Source organism: Sciurus vulgaris (assembly GCF_902686455.1).
Source record: "Sciurus vulgaris genome assembly, chromosome: 1".
Taxonomy (NCBI): domain Eukaryota; kingdom Metazoa; phylum Chordata; class Mammalia; order Rodentia; family Sciuridae; genus Sciurus; species Sciurus vulgaris.
In genome coordinates this window covers 182,495,435-182,518,448 of record NC_136461.1, presented here as the reverse complement: position 1 = coordinate 182,518,448, position 23,014 = coordinate 182,495,435, and the positions used below count along the sequence as shown (strand labels likewise).

Below are 23,014 nucleotides of genomic sequence, written 5' to 3'. Positions count from 1 at the left end.
AGAGACTTGTTTTGAAATAAGCAGCTCTTCTAAGTACTTTTTAAACCTGATGATTTCAAAGGAATATTGGTATTTATGAGAAAACTACTTAAACCTAGATATTATTGTGTTTGTTACATTTTGAAAAGATAGTCCTGAAATCTGCAATTGAAAGCAGTTTTGTGATTTTGAAACCTTCAAAGTTACCTCATGTGGTGACTCTACTGTACTGTTAAATAGAATCTTGAATGGTAAAAACAGGCATTCATGCTGTACTGTCATCTTTAGGAAATGAGTATTTCACTTTAAAGTGTGGTAGATTCTTTTTATCACATTGAGGAAATTTCCTTCTATTCCTAGTGTACAAGAATTTTTCTCCTGAATGGCTGTAGAATTTTCAGTCCTTGTGATAATCCCTACTTGTTTTCTATTTCAGATATTTTATTTTTTATTTTCATATCTTGAAGTTTGATTTGATTCTCTTTTATATCTTCCATCTCTAAACATGATTGTGTATTCCTTTACATTTTTGAGTACATGGAACTTATTTATAATAGCTGTTTTAATGTCCTTTTGTGCTGACACCATCATTCTGTCATCTCTTTGGCTGTTTTTGTTGCTTATGTTTGTATTGGTTGTGCATCTGAAATTAGTTTTGATTATTGCTATAATCAGTATCAACATTTCTAAGGGTGAGTAAATGCATTTCCTTGTTGTCATTTTTTGACTTACTTATTTCTTTTATTTTATGATCTAAGAATCCAAATCCAGATAAAGAAAAACCTCCTTGTAATGCTCAAGAGTTAGAAGAATGTGATATTTTTTTTGAAGAGAGTTCCAGTTTGTGCAGATTTGATGGCAGTACATTAAAAACTACTCATGTGGTAAGTTCTTGTAATAGTGGTTTCGAAAAAATTTCTAAATAAGTAGAAGTTACTCAGATAATAATTAAATGACCAAATATGTGCTTTGCAAAAGTAGCTTGATTTTCAGTTATTAACTGTGATAAATCCCACCATTCCATAAAATAGCACTGTTCCATAGCACTAAATCTAATAAAACAATATTTCTTTATTTTGGTACTACTGTGTTGATATTTTTAAGTTAGCTTTTTTCTGTGCTAGTCTTTTATATATAATTTTGACCTAATAATGCATAACTTCATATCTTCTTTTTTCACTGAACATTAGGGCATAAACATTTCATGTTTTTTTCTATCCCTGGTTAAATGGTTGGATTTGGATTGTACTATGATATTGTTGGGAGGGTGAGTATAAAACTTTTTAACTGCATTATTGATGATGCTGCTAAAAAAATTTCCTTTGTTACATGAAGCTTTTCTATATTCATGAATATTTATCTAATGAAGAGTTAACAGAAGTCAAATTCATGAGTCATTGACTAAGCCTCTTAAGAAACTGATTTCAACTCTAATCTCATCAGTAATATTTTGGGTTATTGCCTGTTATTCTTCGTCTTTACCTATATCTTCAGTTTTCTGATTGATCTTTACTAATTGGTATGCAATATATATAGGATCTTGTTTTAATGTGTTTTTTACAACTGTTGACTGTTCATTTATTAACTATGCTTTTGTGAACAACTTTTTTATTTGACTTAAGTGTCTCTTACTGAATCGTGTGGCCTGTTTTAAACTTGGAAAAACCTTTCTTTGCCAATTGGTTCAATTTTTTCCTTTTTTTTTCTGTTTTGGAATATTTTTATTATTCAGCTCTTTAAATTGTATTTTTTCCCCTTCTCTTTTTGATGTGTCTCAAATATGTCATAAGTAATTTTTTTCCCCTGAGAATTAAGAATTACATTCTGTTTAAAAGCTTTAAGAAGGCATCAACACTACAAAATATTGCCTGGAGTGACTTGGTACAGTCACTATTTCAGCATTTGGTCCTCAGCTTTGTAGATCTAGATTTTTAAATTTAAAAAGCATGGGATAGTCATGCTTAGGGGACTCTTGAGTCATTAGTTAATACTGCACACTCAAGTGTTTATAACAGAGTTGATTTTGTGAGAACCATCTCTATAGCTAATCAGTGGCTAATTTGTAGCTCACATAAATAAATTACTCTTAATACCAAAGCTAGAAATGATGGGACTTTAGGAGACTGTCCAAGCAGAAGCAACGGAGTCAAGGGAATAACTTTTTCTTGTGTTATTCTGTTTTTAGAACTCTTGAGTCTTTTTTATAGGGCTTAAAGGCTCAAATGTTTTCAAGAAAAATCTAGGAAATGTATGACAGATTTGGCCTGTTGTCTGTCTTACAGAGAAATGGGGGAAAGTGTATTTCAGTAGAATTCATGGAACCAATTAAAATAGGAACTTGATTTACTTAATCTAAATTCTACCCCACCTTCCTAGGGGTTAAAAGAAAATCTCTTTACTGTTCCTCTTACTCACTTTACCTCCCTTGTTTGTTTGTTTGCTTTAGTTACTTAACAGGTATCTTTAATGGTTTGGCATTGTTCTCAAAATTGAGTTGTAAAATTGAGCATTTCTAGATCTTATACTTGCAGTGACACAGGACCAATGGCTAGGCAAAGGTGCTGTTGAAGCTGTGACAAAATTATGTATTTGAATTTATTGTTAATTTTTATCCCTGCACTACTCTACTTCCCATCACCCTATAACACTAATAAGTTCTAAAAAGCATGTGAACTGCATCCTGTTCATCACAGTGTCCCCAACACCTAACCAAAGGTTCTGTTTCACAAGTGTTGAATAAATATTTTTAGACTAATTTCTTGGTAGCAATCATCAAAAGAAAAAAAAAAAAAAAAAGCCTCAGGTCCATTTTGGCTTTTAAGAAATTAGCCTTTACCTTTCAGTCCACCTTAATACTCAGTGACTCTTCTAACTGAACAGTGAACAGTGTTTGGGGGCAGGTGGTAATGACCAAGCTGGGTATTGATGCAAAGCTAGATAATCATAGCTATTTAGGCTTCCTAGGAATTTTGCTTCCTGGATGTTGTTTGTTTCTGACATATTCCTTAGATGATGCCCTTAATTGTGAGCACAACTGCTTTTCTCTTTAATGCCTAGTTTTAAATTTTAAAGAGTCCCTCTCAAAGTGTGATTGATGGAAGACACTTAATTTTTTTTTTTTTAATCTTATCAGAAAATTTAATTAATTGATTCCTGGAAAACACTGGCTTTATTCAAATACTACCCATTTTAAAGACAAACAAAAATAGAAGTAAATGTTTTATTCTTCCAACTAAATTCCAGTACTACAAGGGCAGTAAAACAATGATACACTGGGAAAAAAAATGCAGCAATAAACATTTGTTAAAAAGACTGATAGAATAAATAAAACTACCCAAAAAAATAAAGGGAAAAGAAAATCGTATAAACCCATACTGAAACCCCAAGAAGTCCTAACTACAGAAATGCCCTCCTCCTTCACTCTTTCACAGGAAGTACTGTAGGCTATTTGCTCAATATTGTCCTGGGATTACATTCTAAATTATTAATAATTGGTTGCAGTTTGGTTGTAGTGCACAATTAAAATCACACTAACTTCATCTAAAGTGTCATTTTACAGTTTTATTTACACAACCAGTGAAAGGCATGTTCTAGAATACCAGCTTTAATCCTTTTCAAACATATTAATATAAAAAGCCAAATTGTATTGATACAGCAAAATGAGGCTGCTGGTATTAATATAGGTAGCAAAAGTCCACATCCAGGTGGTACTGACATCAGGGAAATTTCCAAAACCAGTTGCCACTGCCTAAGAGTGGTTGCCACTGAATAAGATGCCTTAGAAGACACTTAATTCTGACTGAATGAACCTTATTTGTTTTTGTAATGAAGAATCTGGCCTCTCTTCCTAAAGTTTTAGTCCTAAAAACTATAACTTCTACGTACTATTTTTTGCTTAACTTTTATAGGGAAAGCACCTGGTCTTAGGTGGTATCAACTATTTTAAGATTTTGACAATTTTTTAAATTTATTTTTATTTTTTTAATAAGTATTTCAAAATACTGATCTTGCAAAGCTGCAATACAATGGACTTAATTTTAAAGTGAATTTTAGAATGTTTTGGTATTTTCCAATACCACCAAGTGTTCAGGTATATAAAAATAAAGTATAAGGTGTTAAAATGCTCAGCTATTGTAATAATATATTCATATATTTAAACTTGTAAAATGTGAATGATACTTTTTTAAATCTTTTGTTACTAGGGATTAAACCCAGGAATGCTTAATCACCAATCCACATCCCCAGCCCTTTTTACTTTTCTGTTTTGAGACAGGGCCTTGCTGAGTTGCTGAGACTGGCCTGGAACTTGGCTATGTGCTGCCTCAGCTTCCCAAATCACTGGAATTACAGCGTGTACCACCATACCTGGCTTCATACATGTTTAAGCATGTATGAAATGTTGACAGCTTCCGTTTTGTACAATATTCTTCATACTGTGTAAATAGGGGTATAAATTAAAATATAATATTAATGTATGCTTATTTTTAATAAAATGAAGTTATACTATAAAATATAGGCTCAATAAAATGTAAAGTTAGGTTCTCTATGAATTTTAATTCATCTTAGTACTGCTCAGTAGTATTGATTAATAATAATTTAATGTTAGTCACTGAGAGACCCTCAGTTAATCTCATTTTCTATGTTTGATCATGCTCTTTAAAACCAAGGAGTCAGAAAGGACCAAAATAAAACCTTTATTGTTGACCAATTATAATACAAAGGTCTAGTAGATATTCTCAGTGAACCCTGAAATTTATTAATAAAAACTAGATGATGATCAGTAGCTAATCTGTTAGGTTTCCTAAGTGGAAACATCAAAAAATTGGGGAAGAAGTATAACATATATTAAACAGAGACAATCCTTCCAACCTTGAAGAAACCTTGGGTTTGTAGAACTAACTATTAAATATCCATTTTATAAATTATTAGGCTAAGCTGAGATGGATGAGGTTTATATGCAATTACTGAAACAGCCAATATTAGAAACTAGATCTATGGGCTTCCAATATGTTTTGCTGTAATTTTCCCTAAACACCCGTATCATAAATTGAAAATTGGAAGTCCTAAGCCACTATATTCAGTCTTTACTTTTGAATAAAATGTGATCTGAATGAGAAATTGAATGATAGACTTCAGTGATAAACAGGTTCTTTCTTCAGAAAGTTCAGAGATTATACAATCCCTCATTGAACCATAACTCTTAGAGACAGAATCTGATGATACTCTTGTATTTTGTACATACTTTGAAACTTTTAAATCAGTTAAATCTGGGCTTCATTTGCTGGAACTGCCTTAACAAAGTATCATTGACTGGGTGGCTTAAACAATAAAAGGTTATTTTCTTTTAAGTTTGTATACTACAAGTCTAAGATCAAGGTGTTAGGAGGGTTGGTTTCTTCTAAAGCCTGCCTCGTTGACATGGTTTTTCTTTGGGTATTTCTGCATCCTAATCTCTTATAAAAGACAACAGACAATAGTCATGTTGGATTAGGGTCTACCTTAATCACCTCAGTTTAACTTAGTCTTTAAGGTCCTATTCCCATGTATAGGTCACATTCTGAGATACTGGGGGATTAAGAATTCCATATATGAATTTGGAGGAGATAAAACTCAGTTCATTACCATATCCTTCACTTAGATTTTAACAGTTGTTAACATTTTGCCACATTTTTCTTGTTTTTTAACTTTTTTTGCAGAAACGTGTAGTAGTAAGTTATAGATACTGTGTTCCTTTACCCCTATTTCACATATAAACTAAAACTGAAGGCCTTTTTAATGTAATGATAATATAATTAATGAAACTTAATTTCAGCATAAATAATTTTATCTAATGTAGATTTCATCCTTGAATTTTACCAATTGACGAAGTACACTCAGTGTTATTGAGAGATGATTTTTATTTCCTGTCATTTTGGTTTATTTCTAGTTTTTAATTTGGATTAGTTTCTCCATTGTTTAACTTTTTATAGTATACTTCCTCCCTCTACTGGTTTTCATTTTTATTTTTCATTTCTTATGAAATATTTTATTCAGTATGTTTTGTAGTGTAGGCTTTCTAGTTGTGAATTCTTTTAACTTTAATTTATCATGAAAGATTTTTATTTCATCTTCAGCCCTGAAGCTTAATTTTACTGGATATAGTATTCTTGGTTGGTATTCATTTTCTTTCAGAGCTTGGTATATATTAATTTAAGACCACCTAACTTTTAAGGTCTGGGTTGAGAAATCAGCTGAAATCTGGATTGGTTTACCTGTATGCTTCCTATATTTGATTTTCCATTTCATTCTTAAGTTTTGGGAAATTTTCTGACATTAATTGAAAGGATTGTTCATTCCTTTAATTTATATTTCAGAGCTTTCCATCTATCTGGATGAATTTTAAAGTTCGCCTTTCATGTTATCCCATATTTCTTGAAAATTCTGTTCATGGTCTCTTAACATCTTTCTTCTGTGATCAATTTTAATTTCCAGATTATATATTTTGTCTTTGTTGCTTGAAACTCTTTATCTTCCAAGTGGTCTAGTCTGTTGGTGATGCTTTGCATTGAATTTTTAGTTTGATCTGAGGATTTTCAATTGATTCTTTTTCATAATTTCTATTTTCTTATAAAGTGGTCTTGCATGTCTTATATTTTCTCTGTGATTTCACTCGCTAGTCATCTCTTACTTTGCAGATCAGTTTAACTATGAACTTAATAAATTCCTTCTGTAACATTTTCTCCACTGTGATGTCAATGGATTCTGTTATTGAGGTATTTTGGTTTGTTTCAGATGGTTTTATTTCCTTGCTGTTTCATATTTTTTTGTACACCTACCCACCTAGCAGCAGGAGTCTAAGGCAGCAGAGTTTCTACTCTATTAATTTAGTGTCTGGAAGGTTTCTAGTACTTTATGGTTTAGGGGGAGACAAATAATGACAGTAACTAATGTAAACAATATACAGCATTAAACTAGATACTTAGTTCCTTATATATCATATACAGTGTTAATTGGCACAAAAGACAGAAATAGTTTGATAAGCAATTGCCAAGAGTAAAAGCAGTAAATTTGCAAAAGGGGTTACAATTTCAAAAGATGAAACACAGAGGAGATGTAGAATGTGATGATTATGAGGGGGGAGTAGAAAAAATAGGAGTAAAAATTTAAAGAGTAAAAGAGAAAAATAGAATTTGACCGTAAGCAAAAGAAAAATAAAAATAAAAAAAGAGAGAGAATCAAGAGTCACAGATAAGTGAAAAACAATACAAAACAAAACCAACATATACTAATTAAAAACCCTAGCCTGCAGAAGACAGTCATGAAAAATAACTGCCTTCATAAAAAGTTAGAAATGAGAAGAGAGAGACAAATATGTATATATATAAATGTCCATGAACCATTCAGCACACAAAAAAGGAGAAAAATAAAAGGTTCTTGATGAAAAAAAATTAAGGAATTGTTTCCATTGTGGTGGTCAAAATTGTCAATGAGAATTGGTGTTTATTGTCTGTTCCCAAATGTCTTTTGTGTTTTTTCTTGAGATATGTACTGTGTACAAGAGTAGTGGCCACAGGCTTTTTTTTTTTTTTTTTTTTTTTTTTTTTTTTTGCAACTCATGATTTCTGATATTTTTTTTTTAAAAAGGTCTGTTATTTTTTTTTCTTTTTTTTTTTTATTGTAAACAGCCATAAAGAATGATAAAATTATGGCATTTGCAGGCAAATGGATGACATTGGAGAATATCATGCTAAGTGAGATAAGCCAATCTCAAAAAGCCAAAGGACGAATGATATCGCTAATAAGTGGAGGATGACACATAATGGGGGGGAGGGAAGGGTTAGTGTTAGGGTTAGGGAGGGGGGCAAGTATGGAGGAAGGAAGCCACAGGCTTTTAAATCCTTGTTCTTTTTGCGTTAACTCGTGAAGTTGCCGGCTGGAATTCAGAAATTCTCAGCAGTATGAGGTAGAGCAGGTTGAAAAGTATCGTCTGCTCCACTCTCAGGTTGGGGTCCCTGTAGAGTTCTGTGAGAGGAGTTCCCCTAGGCGGAGTTCCTAAAGGCAAGGTTTAGGTCTAGTTAGGTCCCAGGTATTTAGTTAATTTGTGATTGTCCTGAAGATTTTAAGTCAGCGCACCTCCAGAGCCAAGCAGTTTCCATTCCACTCTGGGAGACTGCACCCCAGGAGTTCCCACTGGGTTCCACTAATGTAGCAGAGGAACCCATTCTTTGCCCAGGAACCTGCCATCTGGGCATTAGTCCCAAAGTACACAATTACTTCCACCTGCTGAATCAAATTCCTGGCCTGCCATAGTTGGTCCTTCAAGCTGTCAGACTCAAAGTGGAGGGTCTTGGGCTCTCAGATCTCTAGGACTCATATTCTCCTTCGTAAAACACTCTCCACACCTGACTTTCTCCTGGTCTCCCAGACACACTCAGAATTGTGCAGTGGGTGTCAGTGAGGTCTGTATTTTGGACTCAACTCAGATTTCTCAGGTCTGAGCTCCTGTACTTGCTCCCACAGCTGCCAAACACTGTAGTGTGGTGGAAAGATGGATTCTGCCTCAACTCTCAGCAGACAACTGGGAGACGTGAGTCGTCTTTCCCTTAGGAGGATATAGTATAGCACACTCTCTGGATCAGAAATGCAGATTGCCTTCGTCTGCTTTGCCTGCAGTGGGTCAGCTCTGGCAGCTGCCACAACCTGCAGTGGGCTTTCTTCTTTACTTTACAGTATCCAACCTTCTGAGTCCCCAGGCTGTTCTGAGAGTTCAGTATAAATCCCAGAAAAATCCCTCTTTCACCAACTTCACTGAGAAGTTGTTTATCCTTTCTTGGTCTCACGCCATGGAGCAGCTTGGAAAGCAGGCTCCTCTAGTCTGCCATCTTCTGAGAGCTCAGAAAAACCTCAGACATTAATTTTAGACCCAAAATGCATGAATAACTTTTCTGTACAAGTTAACTGCCAAAACTGGAATATAAACATTGTATAATATGTGGATTACCATATCTGAAGTAGTCCCTAGTCAGGGGTATACACTGGTGGTTGCTTAATAGTTACTCTAAAATAGATTTGGGGAACATAGTCTGATGATGAACATGGTTTTAGAAACACATATGAATTTAAATTATAGCCACTACTTACTAGTGTCTTAAACCTGAAACCTCTCAATTTCTTGACTTTGAGTTTCCTCTTCTGTAGAACAGGACCATATCCCTAATTCTCAGATATTAAAGATTAAATATGGTAGCAAATACAGATCTGCTCAATACTTCATACATAGTAACTATAGAATAAATAATATTAGCAATACAGCCTATATAGAGAATATGAATTTGGAATTTTAAGTTTCAATCCTTTTGGAATCTCAGGAAGTACTTTATTTCTGAATAGATAAGTAAAACATTTTTCTTAATATTATTTTTCAGTTTAATTTTGTAGTAGCCATGATTAAAGGTTGTTTAAATGTCTTCACTTTGACATTTAATCTTCAGAAGTCTTTAATTACTAAGTGTTCTACAAAGAGAATTAAGAAACAGTCAACTGACTACTTGAAATGCATAATCCAAATTTTCCCTAGAGAATATTTACTGTAATTATAGTCTTCACTGGTATTTCAGAGACAAATAAAACCTTTTTTACAACAAACTTAGAAATAGAATAAATATTATATTTTTTTATTGACCAAAAGGCTAATGAACTTAAAAGTTACTTTTCTTTTTAAGCAATACAGTATTTGTTTTGCATTTACAGCACATGAATTTTTGAAATAAATTAATTTTTCCCATTTAAATACCAAAACTACATTTAAAGCTTTCTTTCCCCTTGGAATCTTATAAAAATTTGTTTGCCCAATATATTATGTAGAGCATTCTGAAGAGAAAGTAACATTTTATTTATTTTGGGTTGAACTCAGGGGCATTTGACCCCTGAGCCACATCTGCAGCCCTATTTTGTGTTTTATTTAGAACCGGGTCTCACTGAGTTGCTTAGAGCCTTACTTTTGCTGAGGCTGGCTTCGAACTTGTGATCCTCCTGTCTCAGATTCCCAAGCTGCTGGGATTACAGGCGTGCATTACATTTTATTGATGCTTGAGTATCATCAGTGTGAACATCAGTGACCATGCTGTGTATTTCTGTAGTAATACTCTTAGAGGCATTTGAAGTAAGAATTCTTTGCCCTTCTAAGTAACCTCAGCCTACTCCATTTTAAAAACTACTTTTCTGGTTGTACTTGGTTTGTTTTTATTCTTTGAACTACTAATAAGCTACTGGATATTACTATTTATCTCTGACACTGTTTGCCCAAAGCAGTCATTTTTTTTTTATTTGCTATCCCATTTTGCTCATCTGTCAAGTTGTAAACCAGTCAATTTTTGTTTACAAACAGAATTCATAGTTCTCTAGTTAACGATGGGATTTGTGATACCTGTTATTTTGTTATGGTTTTACTGGAGATTAAAAGCCAGTGCCTCACACATACTTGGAAAGTAGAGCTACATCCCTATCCCTTATGTCATCTGTTCTTGACTCATGAACTTTTAGAACATCTTGTTCTCATTTCTTTCAGGTAATTTCCCATGCTAGATAATGGATAATTGTCTCACTTCTGTTTTGTTCGTTTCAAATTTTAACACAGTGTCTGTTCTTCAAACATTTTCTTTGTTTTTCTAATATGGGCATTTTCTGTCTGTAGGGTCATACAAAATATACTTTAATTATCACACTTCATTTCTATTCACTTAGCAAAACTGGTTATTTTAGTTACTTTGTAGCCTTTATTCTGATTTGCTTTTCTTTAGGTGAAAATTCAGTACTCTTAACTTTTCTAGGTTTCAGGGAACAGAGAAATTGTTTTTGTATCAGATGATGGGTATGAGCATACATGGAGACCTTAAGGAGCAATAGAAACAATCTCTTCAGATCTTCTGGAGAACTAAAGGCCAGGCTGGGAAATCAGTGCATTGAAAGAATGGGACACTCTTTTGAAAATAACACATAGTTCAGATGATTAAACAATCAACTTGTCTCTTGAGAATCAAGTGTCCCTTGCTCTCCACCTTAGCACGTTACCATGTCAATCACATTATCACCTTCTGTATTTATGTCTGCTAAACATCTTCTGTTGATCACTACCTCACTTTCTACTTATCATATTTTCTGCTTACTGTGTTCTCTTCCTAGTTAGTTGTATTTTACCTTCTTCTTAGCTTGAATTGCTTTTGCATGTGGATTTCCCAAAGAAGGATTTATTGTTTTGACCAGCTATTATCTAGTACATGAAGTACTTGTTTGCAAACATCATTCTGATCATTTTTATATATTTATGGATAAGATAATTTTGCCTTTGGGTTAAATACCTATGTTTGATTTTGCTAATGGAAACCAGGTGAGTGGGATCCTACAGTACACAATTCACCTGCTTTGCCAAAGAATATCTTGTAGATACTAAGCTATCACTAGTTTGTGATTATAAGTTGAAGTCCTGGACTTTTTAGGCAAGTTTACAAATAGTGATCAAGGGAATTCTGCTTTTACCTAAGATATTAAAAGTTGAAAATTGTCCATCCCACTGTAATAAGAGAAGACTAGGTTATCTAAATAGTCATAACTTAATATTTCTTTTTGTTAGAGAGCTAAGGTTACAGGGTAATCAACCTGCTTAACATCTAATGAAAAGCATGTACCACTCGGAAGGCTGAGGCAGGAAGATAGCAAAGGTGTGCCTGGGCAAATTAGTGAGACACTGTCTCAAAATAAATAGATGAAAAGGACTAGAGTTGTAGCTCAGTGGTAGGGTACTCCTGGGCTCAATCACTAGTACAGATTGAAAAATAAAAAGTAAAATTAGAAAACACACACACACAAAGTTAAAACACCCCATTGTCAAGAAACAAGGCAAACAATATAACTAAACTCAGATGACCCATCCATGTTTTGGTCATCAGGCAATTTAAACAAACAATATATAATATGTCAAACAAAGAGTGCAAGGATAACAAAGAAACAAATGCCAAATTTTAGCAGAGAAGTAAATTGCAAAAGACTCCTGAAAAATGCAAGGATTATAAAATAAACCAGAAATCAAAGAAGAATGCTTCCAAAAACTCTTCACTTTTCTTAATACATCTTTTATTGTTTGGATCTTTAATATGCTCAGAAAATCTTATGTTTTGAAAGCATGATCTCCAAGGCAGAAAAGTCCAGAGCTACTTCTTTTAATGAAGGATGAGAACTGTAACTTCATCAGTAGATTAATCCATTTGATTGATTAATAATATGAATGAACTACTGGTGGTAACTAGAGGCATATTGAGCATGGTTGGAGAAAGAAAGTCAGTAAGGGGATGCTCTTGGGGATTATATCTTGTCCCTGGCTCCTCGGGTCCATGCTATTTTTTTCTCTCTTCACTTCCCAGCTGCCATGAGCTGAGCATATTCCCTCTGCCATGCCCTTCCAAAGCAATGGAGCAATAGAGTTCATTTGCTATGTACTGAACTTCTGAAACCAAGTGCTCAAAATAAATTTTCCTTCTCTAATTTGTTCTTGACAGGTTATTTTAGTCACAGCAATGAAAAGCTGACTAACACAGTACCCTTGGGGGTGGAAATCAGTGACCTTGGAGATAGGCTATTGAAAATTATAAAAACTGAAACCAAAGTGGGAGTGGGGGTTAAAAGAAAAAAAAAAATCCAAGAGCTGTAGGGCATTATCAATGGAGCATTCACCAAAATAGACCATATTCTGACCAATTATTTTAAAAAACATAAGTTTAATAGAAAGAGTAATTTTACGCAAAATTTTGTTAACTATAACAAATTAGAAATCAATAATAAAATCTGGAAGATTCACAAGTACTGGAAAAATAAACTCATTTATTAGTAATCTATCCACTATAGTGGAACTGAGAGTATTTTGTATTGAATGAAAATGAAATATTGCATATGTGGGATGCAAGTGGAGCTTAAAAGGAAATTTGTAGCATTACATGTTATATTAGAAAAATGTCTCAGTTTTAATGATTTAAGCTTCTACTTGAAAAAAACAGAGAAAGAACAAACTAAATATAAACCAAACAGGAAGAAGGAATCTTCCAGCTATAAAGATAACCAGTGAAATTAAAAACTGAAAATAATAGAGAAAACTGATGAAACTGAAAGTTGGTCTTCTGAAAAGATTAAGATTCTTAAATCTCTAGCCAGACTGATCAAGAAAAGAAGACACAAATTACCAGTGTCAGCAATAAAGAATGGGAATATCAGTATAGATCTTAAAAACTCTAACACATAATAAGTGGAACATTATGGACAACTATATTTTATTACATTTGAAAATTTATGTGAAACAAGTTTCTTGATAGTTCACTCGAGGGAAAAAATAGATAACTTTAATACTCATGTATCTATTAGAGATTAAATTTATTATTAAAACTTTGCAACAAAGATACTTACAGGCTTAGATGTCTTCACTGGTGTATTCTATCAAATGAAGAAACAATACCAATTTTGTGTGAACTTCTAGAAAATAAAAGAAAAAGGAACACTTCTTGGCTTATTTTTGAAGCATTACCCTGATACCAGATAAAGACATTAGAAGAAGAGAAAACAAAAGAATGGGAAGGAAGGAAGGAATAGCCTTTGTCAATATAAACAAAATATCCTAAACAAAATGCTAGTAAATCAAATCTAGCAATAAGTAAAAATGATAATATTCATGACCAAGTTGTATGGTCATGAATGGGAATTCAGGGCTAACTCATTACCTCAATAATCAATATAATTGATAGTCAATACCATATCAGCAAACTAAAGAAAAACATTTGATCTTGGTAGTAGGTGCAGAAAAAGAATTTGATAAAATTTAGCACCAGTTTATCATGAAAGTGCTCAGAAAACTAGGTATTAAAGGTAACTGCCCCCTAAAACTCTAAAATTGATCATTATACTTCATAATAAAAGACTAAATGCTTTCTGCTAAGATTGGGAACAGGCCATGATGTCTACTCCAACAACTCCTGTTAAACAACGTGCTAGAGGTTACATCTATTGCAATGAGTGAAGAAAAACTCATGAAAGCCTTAATTATCAAGCAATTCCAGTACCACCATGAGAAAAATGAAACCAAACACTTGGTATCCAGTTCCTAACTTAATTGGAATCTTTGGATGGAAGCGCCAGCTTGTTTTCCTATGTGGCAGCTGACTAACCTGAGAAGCATCAGATAACTTCAGTGGAATCTTTTTAATGTATCTGTGTAAAATACTGCTGTAACTACCATCATAAATTGACTAGTTTGTTTACTTTGTTTTTAAAATTTTCAGAAACTTTGAATATATAATCAAAATTTTATGTGAGAAAAGTGCATTATCATAAGATTTAAATTGAAAGCAATGACCTTATGTTTGAAACTACTGATAAAATAGAATTTATATGACAACAAAATTATAGGCAGAACAATGAATTCTACATTTATTTTTGAAGTGCTGCAAGGGTTTAGAAATTTGTTTCTAAAAGTAAATATTTGGGGATTAGATCAAAGGAAATTTATGTTAACACCATTTTTCATAACTATTGCCACATATCCAGGCATAAAATAAGTGTTGTTCCAAAGCTGCTTTGTTTTTCTTACTATTGTTGCTTATCTCATTTGTTTAATTTGAAATGCCTGTTGTATAGAAAGCAGAATGAATAGAAATATAGAATGGTAAGAATGAACACCATCATTTAGTAATGTTTTAGTGCTAATCATTATGCAAGGGTTTTTGAAATATGTTGTTTGCTTGTAACAACGGTGCAAGAAGTAGTTATTACTGAACTTACAAGAAAATAAATCATTTCTTAACTATCACCATCCAAAGTTATAGTTAACACCCTCAAAGAATATATGAACAGAATAAAGAGTTAAGTTCATTTGGAAAGATATAAATAGTTAGGATGTGTTATTTCTTGGTATTAACATTTCTTTGTAAAACATTCTTTGAGGAAAAAATGCTATTCATACATGGCATATAAGGACAATGGGCAGAACATACCACAAGTAGAGAAAACATGCATAAAGAAGGGGGAAAGTAGCAGAAACAGTTTGTAAATTGTGATCCAGTTGTGCTACATGTTTTGAGAGTAGTAGGAGCCAATATTGGAAGGGCATATTGGGACCAGATTTTGAGAAATTTTCAAAATGTCGTTCAAGTTTGGATATTTTTCTTTAAACTTTGGAAAGCCAAGAGGAAAGATTGAGGAAAGATTTCTGGAGGCAAGACCCAAAAAGCACACAGAACTATGTACTTGGTTAAATCTGGAAACTCCTAGCCAGGTGCCTATAATCCCAGGGCTCAGGAGACTAAGACAGGAGAATTGCAAGTTCAAGGCCAACATCGGCAATTTGGCAAGATACTGTCTCAAAAAAATTTAAAAAGGGCTGGGAATGTAGTTTAGTGGTAGATCTCCCCTGGGCCCAATCCCCAGTACTGGAGGAGCTGGGGAACAAGTCTACAAGCTCCTAAACCCTAGTAATCCTCCAGTGAATAAGTTCTTTAAGAACCTAATCATAAGGTTTTTCCCTTAAAGAATACATAACATTCATTCAAAAAATATTCAGAATATAGAGACAAGAAGATAGACTTCTGGTTGTCAGGGTTATTTAGTCTTATAGTTGGGTGCAGTGTACATGCCTGTAATTCCATCTGCTATGAAGTTGGGTCAAGAGGGTGGCCAAGTTTGAGGCCTGTCTCAAAATAAAATTTTAAAAAGGACTAGGGTTAAGCTCAGTGGTACAGCACTTGCCTAGGTTACATAAGACCCTGAGTTCAATCAGTACCCCACCACACATACAAAAAGATATTTAGTCTTATAAAATGGGTATTAGGTTGATGTCGTTGGTGTAGCAAATTGTCACAAGTTTAGTGTCTAAAAACAGCACAAATTTATTCTCTTACAATTCTAGATGTCAGAAGTTCTAAAGTCGGTTTTCAGGACCACATGCCTTTTGGAAGATATGGGGAGAATTCATTTCCTTGCCTTTTCTAACTTCTAGACGCTGCCTGCCTTACCTGGCTTGTGGCCCCAACCTCCATCTTCCAATCTCTTTGCATTTGTTTGCTTTTGTTGTCCCAATGTCTGTTGTATCAGTGATCCTCCTCCCTCCTCTTATACGTCTTGATTAATACATTGGGCCCACCCATATCATCCAGAATAATCTCTCTATTCAAAAATTCTAAGTTTAATCACAACTAGAGAGTCCCGTTTGCCTTGCAAGGAAACTTACTCAGAGGTTCCAGGAAATTAAGAGGTGGGATATCTTTGGGTGATAATATCCAGCCCACAGATGATAATATACATATAGTAATAATTAATACAATATGATAAATAATTGGGGATAAGAAAAATGCAGCTGGCACTTTTCAGAGTTCATGCAGCTCATACAACCTATGACAATTCTGAGAACAGCTGATGGTTGAACTGCATCTTAAGGGATAAATAGAAATCCATCCAAAAAAGGGGGGGGTGCGGCAAGACGAATCTGGTCAGAATACCTTGTCAAAGGTATGATAGAGGCAAACTGAAATTGCGGCTTTGTGATTAACACTTGTTTGACATAATCACAGAAATGAAGTTAAGTGGGAACAGAAGAAAAGGAGCATCAGTCAGAGTAAAGGGCTCATAATAAGAGACTTTATCATCCTCATCTTATTTTCTATAGTTGATCTCCCTTGGTGGTTAACCTTTCACTTAATTGCTCAGGGTCCTTTGTTCTTTTATCACTGCTGTCCAGTCAAATATGGGAATCATATCATTCAGATATCATTCAGTTATGTGCTTCATACAGTTAATACTCATTTGGCTTATGAAAATAAATACACCTTTATAAAAATATTATCTCAACTTGTAGTTTTACTATCATTATTATTATTGTTGTTGTTATTATTTCCTTCTGTGAAAGCCCTTGGGAAACAAGAAAGAATGAGTGTGGAGGTGCAGGGAAGAGAGCTGAAGCAGTGTTGGTTTCATTGAGTCCGTCATAAAAGGGCAGTTAGCTAGTGGTAATTTTGAAAATAAACCTTACTTATCCACTTATTATCAGGAGCAAAGGTAGAGAAGAAATTATCTGTTTTCTCTTGTGTGCCAGCCTGTCTCCATTAAGAGAGTGGATTCCTGAAGGTCAGATCCTTTTATGAGTCTCAATTTGACAATTTTGTATTAAAATCGTTTGTATTAAAGTCATCAATATTGCAATAACAATTATTGGCATAATAAATATTACAGACTTAATACCATGATTAGGCAATACACTCAAGTAAATAATTTGTAAACAGATCTGAGTTTGAAATCCCAGTATTGTGATTTTTCTGTGTAGTCTAGAACAAGTTTCTTAAGCACTCCAATATTATTCTTTCATCTATTAAATGAGGATAATAATAACTTCATGACATGTTGAGAAGATTTAATATTTATGGCATGCTTGGCATATAGAATACACTCATAAATTCTAATAACATTGTTCTTGATAATTATTACAAGTTAGCATTAGTAAATTTCATGTTTGTATTCTATGCTTTATTAAATTGGCATTTTATGTCATACTTTAGCTATCAACAGTTAAGAGGTAGTTATATAGAAATGTTTAGGGTCATAAACTATAGGTCCAAATTTCATCTTCACAAGCTATTATCAGAATGACCTTGGGCAAATTAAATGCCCTGTGCGCCACTTCCCTCAGCTTTGAAATGAGTGTAATAGTAGCTCATTTCTTTCAGGACAGTTACAAGAAGTCTTTTTAAGAAAGTTTTTGTCAATATTAGGTTTTGTCAATATTAATAATTTATTATTGAATAAGTTTTTTTTTTGTCACTTTAGGTAAATCTTGGAAGCAACCAGTACCTTTTCTCTGTTATAGTAGATCCTAAGGAAATGCCCTGCTTCTGTTTGCGTCATGATGTTGATGCCCTACTCTGGCAACCACACTCCAGCAAACAAGATGACATGTGGGAGCACATTGCAACTTTCAATGCTCTAGGTATAAAGCAAGCTTTTTAACAGCATTTTCTATTATACCAAAAAAATTAGTCATCATTAAGTTCATTTCCCTTTTTCTTTTTAATTGAACTGTCCTAATTACATTTAGATTGATTTGTGGTATGATTGGTTGCTTGTATTGCTTGTGTTATAGTTGATGAAGGTTAATGCTATTGGAACAGGGCTAATCTTTTCTTATGCTTGTACAGAAGATTAACACAGAATAGAAATGAAAATGGTTATCTCACCAGTTGAATCATTCTAATCAGTCGTTTGCTTATTTTAATTCTTTAAGCTATGCAGTATTATAATATGAATAAGGGAACTTGTATTTAGGTTTCTTCATAGCAATCTTCAAAAGTGTCATAGTATTGCTCTAAAGTAATGTACATTAGGCAGTGTGTTTTGTTGAACTTATGTGCAAAAGAGCCATTATAATGGAAACACAGAAAATGACATTAAGCAGAAATTAAATTTATTTGTTAGGATAAAAGGGAAAATACTGGTTTCAGAACTAGGGCTTAAAATTTTTTAAACTGCATAGGCTTATGCAATCATTAATTTCATGTAAAAATACATTAGGAACTATTGTGTAGGGAGAAATTTTTTATGTCGGTTAGCCACCATTACTATATTGAAAGGTTGTTTTAAACTGGCAGCAGGAAGTAAATTTATTCATTTTAATGGCTAAATATGCACAACCCTAACTGTAGAGATTTGCAAGTTATCCTTTATATAGTTAATAACGTTGTCTACTAAACTGGTTAATTCAGATTCCAAATAGATTTTTATGACCTGAAATTCAGTTTGATAACCTGAGCTATATAATTTTTAGCCTCTCTGCTGTAATTCCTATTTTTTAAAAAAATCTCCTTTTTCAAAAAGAGGAGAGTTCTGTCATATAAGCTTTAGATGCTCAGATCCTCCATTTGAATGCCCAAACCCTTTATTATAGAGGAAATCTACTATGCTTAAGTCTCAATTAAATGAACTTTACATTAGATATGTACTCTTGAGATGTTATCTACATTATTAATTCTGTCAAAGTTAGTCTGGACAGCTAATTCTAAACTACTCATAGGAATCTATGTCCTCTTCACTTTTTCTTCTTCAAACCTTACAAAAACAGTATTGATCTTCCTGTGCCCCATAGCTTTTGCTCTTTTATTTTTTGTTAAGTCTGTTTTCATTAGTGTTGCATTTTTTATTGCACATGTTATAAATTTATTAGCCATGTATCAATCTGAAAATTCTAGATTATCTTTCAGGACATAAATATCCTTTTAATATGAAGAGATATTTTTTAAACATGTACATGATTTGACAAGATTAGTATTTTTTCAATTTTCAGAGATATCCTAATTAAGTGTTTTAATAGATACTTGTTTTTAGCTTGAGTAGTCTCTAAGTTCTGCTTCTGAAATACAACAATGTCCTGTTACAATTTTGGTATTAGTATATAAAAATACCACAAACATTGTAGGCATGATGAGAGAATGCATGGTGAATATTAGTACCTTCAGGGATGCATTACAAACGGCCTCCTAAAGTAACTTCATGATGTTATTCTATAAACATTTTTCCCATTGGATAAGAGAAAAATATGACTCTGATGCTATATTCATTATTCATCCACCTACATATTAAATTGGCATTTAAAGATCTTTTGGCTTGTTAATGTGTCAGATTTCAAATGTGTAGTGTTTTAATTATTCATGGAAATTAAATGGAATTACATTGTGCTGTTCTTGAAGAGATGAATTCCTATTTTGTTCCTTAGGAATTAAAGTTGTATTTTTGCCCTGGTTGGGAGAAACTGTGGGTAATTGCTAATGGTTCTGAATTCAACCATTATTGAGTATTTATGGTATATATTTTACTTAGGCATCTTAATTTGTAATAGAAGTTACAAAATATTCAATGTTAAATCATTATTTTCTCCCTTCTGTTTAATACAGGTTTGTTGTTGTTGTTGTTGTTGTTATTTACTGTTTGTCTTATATTCTTGGCAGGTTATGTCCAAGCATCAAAAAGAGACAAAAAATTTTTTGCCTGTGCTCCAAATTATTCCTATGCAGCCCTCTGTGAGTGCCTTCGTCGAGTGTTCATCTATCGTCAGCCTACTCCCATGTCCACTGTGCTTTACAACAGAAAGGAAGGCAGGCATGTAGGGCAGGTTGCTAAGCAGCAAGTAGCTAGCCTAGAAACCAATGATCCTATTTTAGGCTTTCAGGCAACAAATGAGAGATTATTTGTTCTTACTACCAAAAACCTCTTTTTAATAAAAGTAAATACAGAGAATTAATTTCTCCAACATTTTGACTTCTCTGTACTGGAAAAGTATTCAACAGTGGCTAAAGGACTCAGCAGGTATACCATAACCTGTTAAGTTTTAACATGTTAAAAATATCTCATATGGGTTTTTTATATTTTAAAGGATATTAGAAATGTATTTAGGATTATGATACTGTAAAAGCTATGAAATGAAGCTGCAGATTTAGAAAACATTGGCTTCTGTAAAAAATATACAATATTGGCAAGTATAATTTTAAAAAAACAAGCGAGAATCTCATCTTTTATAAATGAAACATATATAGTTAAGTGTTTAAAATAAAAATATATATCATGTACTTTTCATTGATTAGGGTGGTACAGTCTATAGAATATATAGGTTAACAGTTGAAATGTTGAGTATCATAAATACTTATTTGAATGGACTAAATATCTTAGTCTACACAAAGCAGAATTTATGAAAGTATAGCAGGTCTACTAGTCAAAGTTTGCTCAGAGATCTTGGTTGTCTTTCAGATTAAGCATAACTATTTAATTTTTAATTATTTTGCTCTGCCACACGGATAAGGTTTCCACGTTATCCATTGTTGCATAAGAAACCACCCTAAAACCCAGTGATTTAATGTAAGATTTGTGACTTTTCACTGTTCTGCATTAACAGGCTGTTCTCTGCCTCCCAACTTTTAGTATGCTGCACTGGGCTTCATCCCATCACAGAGCAGATATTTGGAGAGGGCAAGCTCCAGTAGCAAGAGATTACCAAGCCTATTCTCCCATCATATTTGCAAGCCTCATGGCCAAGTCTAGAATCGGTGTCAGAGTGGATTACACAAGGATTTAGATAGCAGGAAGTATGATTCTTTGGAGCCGTTAATGTAGTAGTCTGCCATACAATAAGGGTCATAAATTCTCATTATTATTAGAAAAATAATAAAAATTTATTGTCATTATTTTTCTAAGAGCTTAAACAAAATAATCCTGTTTATACATTAATTTTTTTCACCAGGAGTTTTAGTTTTTCATACTTACTTTATTTCCCCAGGTTTCTTTCTTTTTTCTTTTTTTTTGGGGGGGGGGGGGGGACCAGGATTGAATTCAGGGATGCTTAACCACTGAGTTACACCCCCAGCCCTTTTTTGTATTTTATTTAGAGGCAGGATCTTACTGAGTGGCTTAAGACCTCGCTAAATTGCTGAGGCTGGCTTTGAACTCGGGATCCTCCTGCCTCAACCTCCTGAGCCACTGGTATTACAGGCATTTGCCAACATGGCTGGCTCCCTGGGTTCTTTTAGTTTGTATTTATCTGGAATTTTTCTTAATACTATTTTGAGGTATGTATTATATAAGACTTTAAGAAGCAGAAAATTAAGATAAAAAGAGGTAAGATAGAAAATAACTGTTCCTAACATATCTTTTGTTGATCTGGGCAAGTATTTGACTGAACTGGATTTTAGAAGAGAATTGAAAAGATGAGGCTTGCTTACCTGTTCAAAATTCCATCTGAGAATGCAATTTCCTAGAGAAAAATTTAAATGGGGTTTAAAATATATTACCAATTTTTCCCCCATTTAGAATAAAAGATTTGTGGCGTGGGTATGTGGAGAATGTCAAAGTCAGAAAATATGTTTCTAGATTGAGAGATCACATAAATTTACTTTTATCTTCTCTTCCTGGTACCAAAGAAATTGCTTTTAAGTTTCTTTTCATAAATACATTTTGAAGAGTCACTAAACTATTTTGGAATGAAAGTAATGTTTCCCCTTTAAAAAGCAGTTGTAAGTAAATTATTAAGCCCGTATTTTGATAAAAATGTTAGTTAAATAATCCAATCCATAAACTCAAATGTAAAAATCTAGAATAAAATCTCATTATGGAGAGTATAGTTATATATATATATATATATATATATAACTATACTCTCTCTATATAACTATATATATATATAACTACTATATATATACTATATATATAATATATATACTATATGAAATTAGGCCTCTTCCAAGTACAAATAATAGAAAAACAGACCTAAATTGACTTAGGCAAAAAAGAGAACTTAGTGGTTCATGTTGCTAAAAGTCCAATAATAGCTTTGGGTTTAATCATTGATAGGTAGGACTAGATGATGGTCTGCTTTCACTCACAACCACCTAGCTCCATACCTCAGTTTGCTCCACATTTTAATAAGTTCTTGCCTTACTATAGTGAGAAATAGTTGTTATTTCCCTTCATTCTTACATCTATTAGGAAACCTTTGTCCCAGAAATCACAGCAAAACTCATTGTGAATGATTGGTTCTTAATGGGTCAAGTTTCCATTTATGAGCCAACTATCATGATAGAGATTTTGCATTTGAAAAATACCCACTGGCTTATCCTTAAGTAATGCGCTCCATACCTGGTGCCAAGAGTGGAGTTAGTAACACACAAATGGAATTAGAAATTATGGTCTAACTTCTGAAATAAAGAGAAATGGATGTCACTGCCCCCAAATACAGGAAATGTGCACTGAAATGCTATTTATTACTAGAAAAGTTATTAATAAAAACAAATATAATGAAACAATATGGTTATAGTAATAGAAAATTTTGATAAATTCTTTTTAAAAATTTAGGCACTACTTTAACAGCATTATTGAGGAATTAGCTGAGAATAAAAGGAAAATTTCAGTGAAAGAAACATTGAAAGATCTTTACAGAATGAAGTCAGGAGGGCATTTAAAAAACAGGGTTTAGGGGTCGGGGGTGTATCTCAAT

At 33.2% G+C, this 23,014-nt stretch overlaps 1 protein-coding gene across 4 annotated transcripts in view; it reads left to right on the top strand.

The window, feature by feature from the left end:
- Positions 1-22,132, top strand: part of NUDCD1 (NudC domain containing 1) — a 69,401-nt gene extending 47,269 nt beyond the window's left edge. For all 4 annotated transcript variants that reach the window (XM_079130985.1, XM_079130986.1, XM_079130988.1 and 1 more), the window contains 3 exons: positions 738-863; positions 17,809-17,968; positions 19,980-22,132. In XM_079130985.1, coding sequence (XP_078987111.1) covers positions 738-863; positions 17,809-17,968; positions 19,980-20,272 — 579 coding nt within the window. In that variant the 3' untranslated portion in view covers positions 20,273-22,132. The remainder of the gene's footprint in view (positions 1-737; positions 864-17,808; positions 17,969-19,979) is intronic.
- The last annotated feature ends 882 nt before the right edge of the window (positions 22,133-23,014 follow it).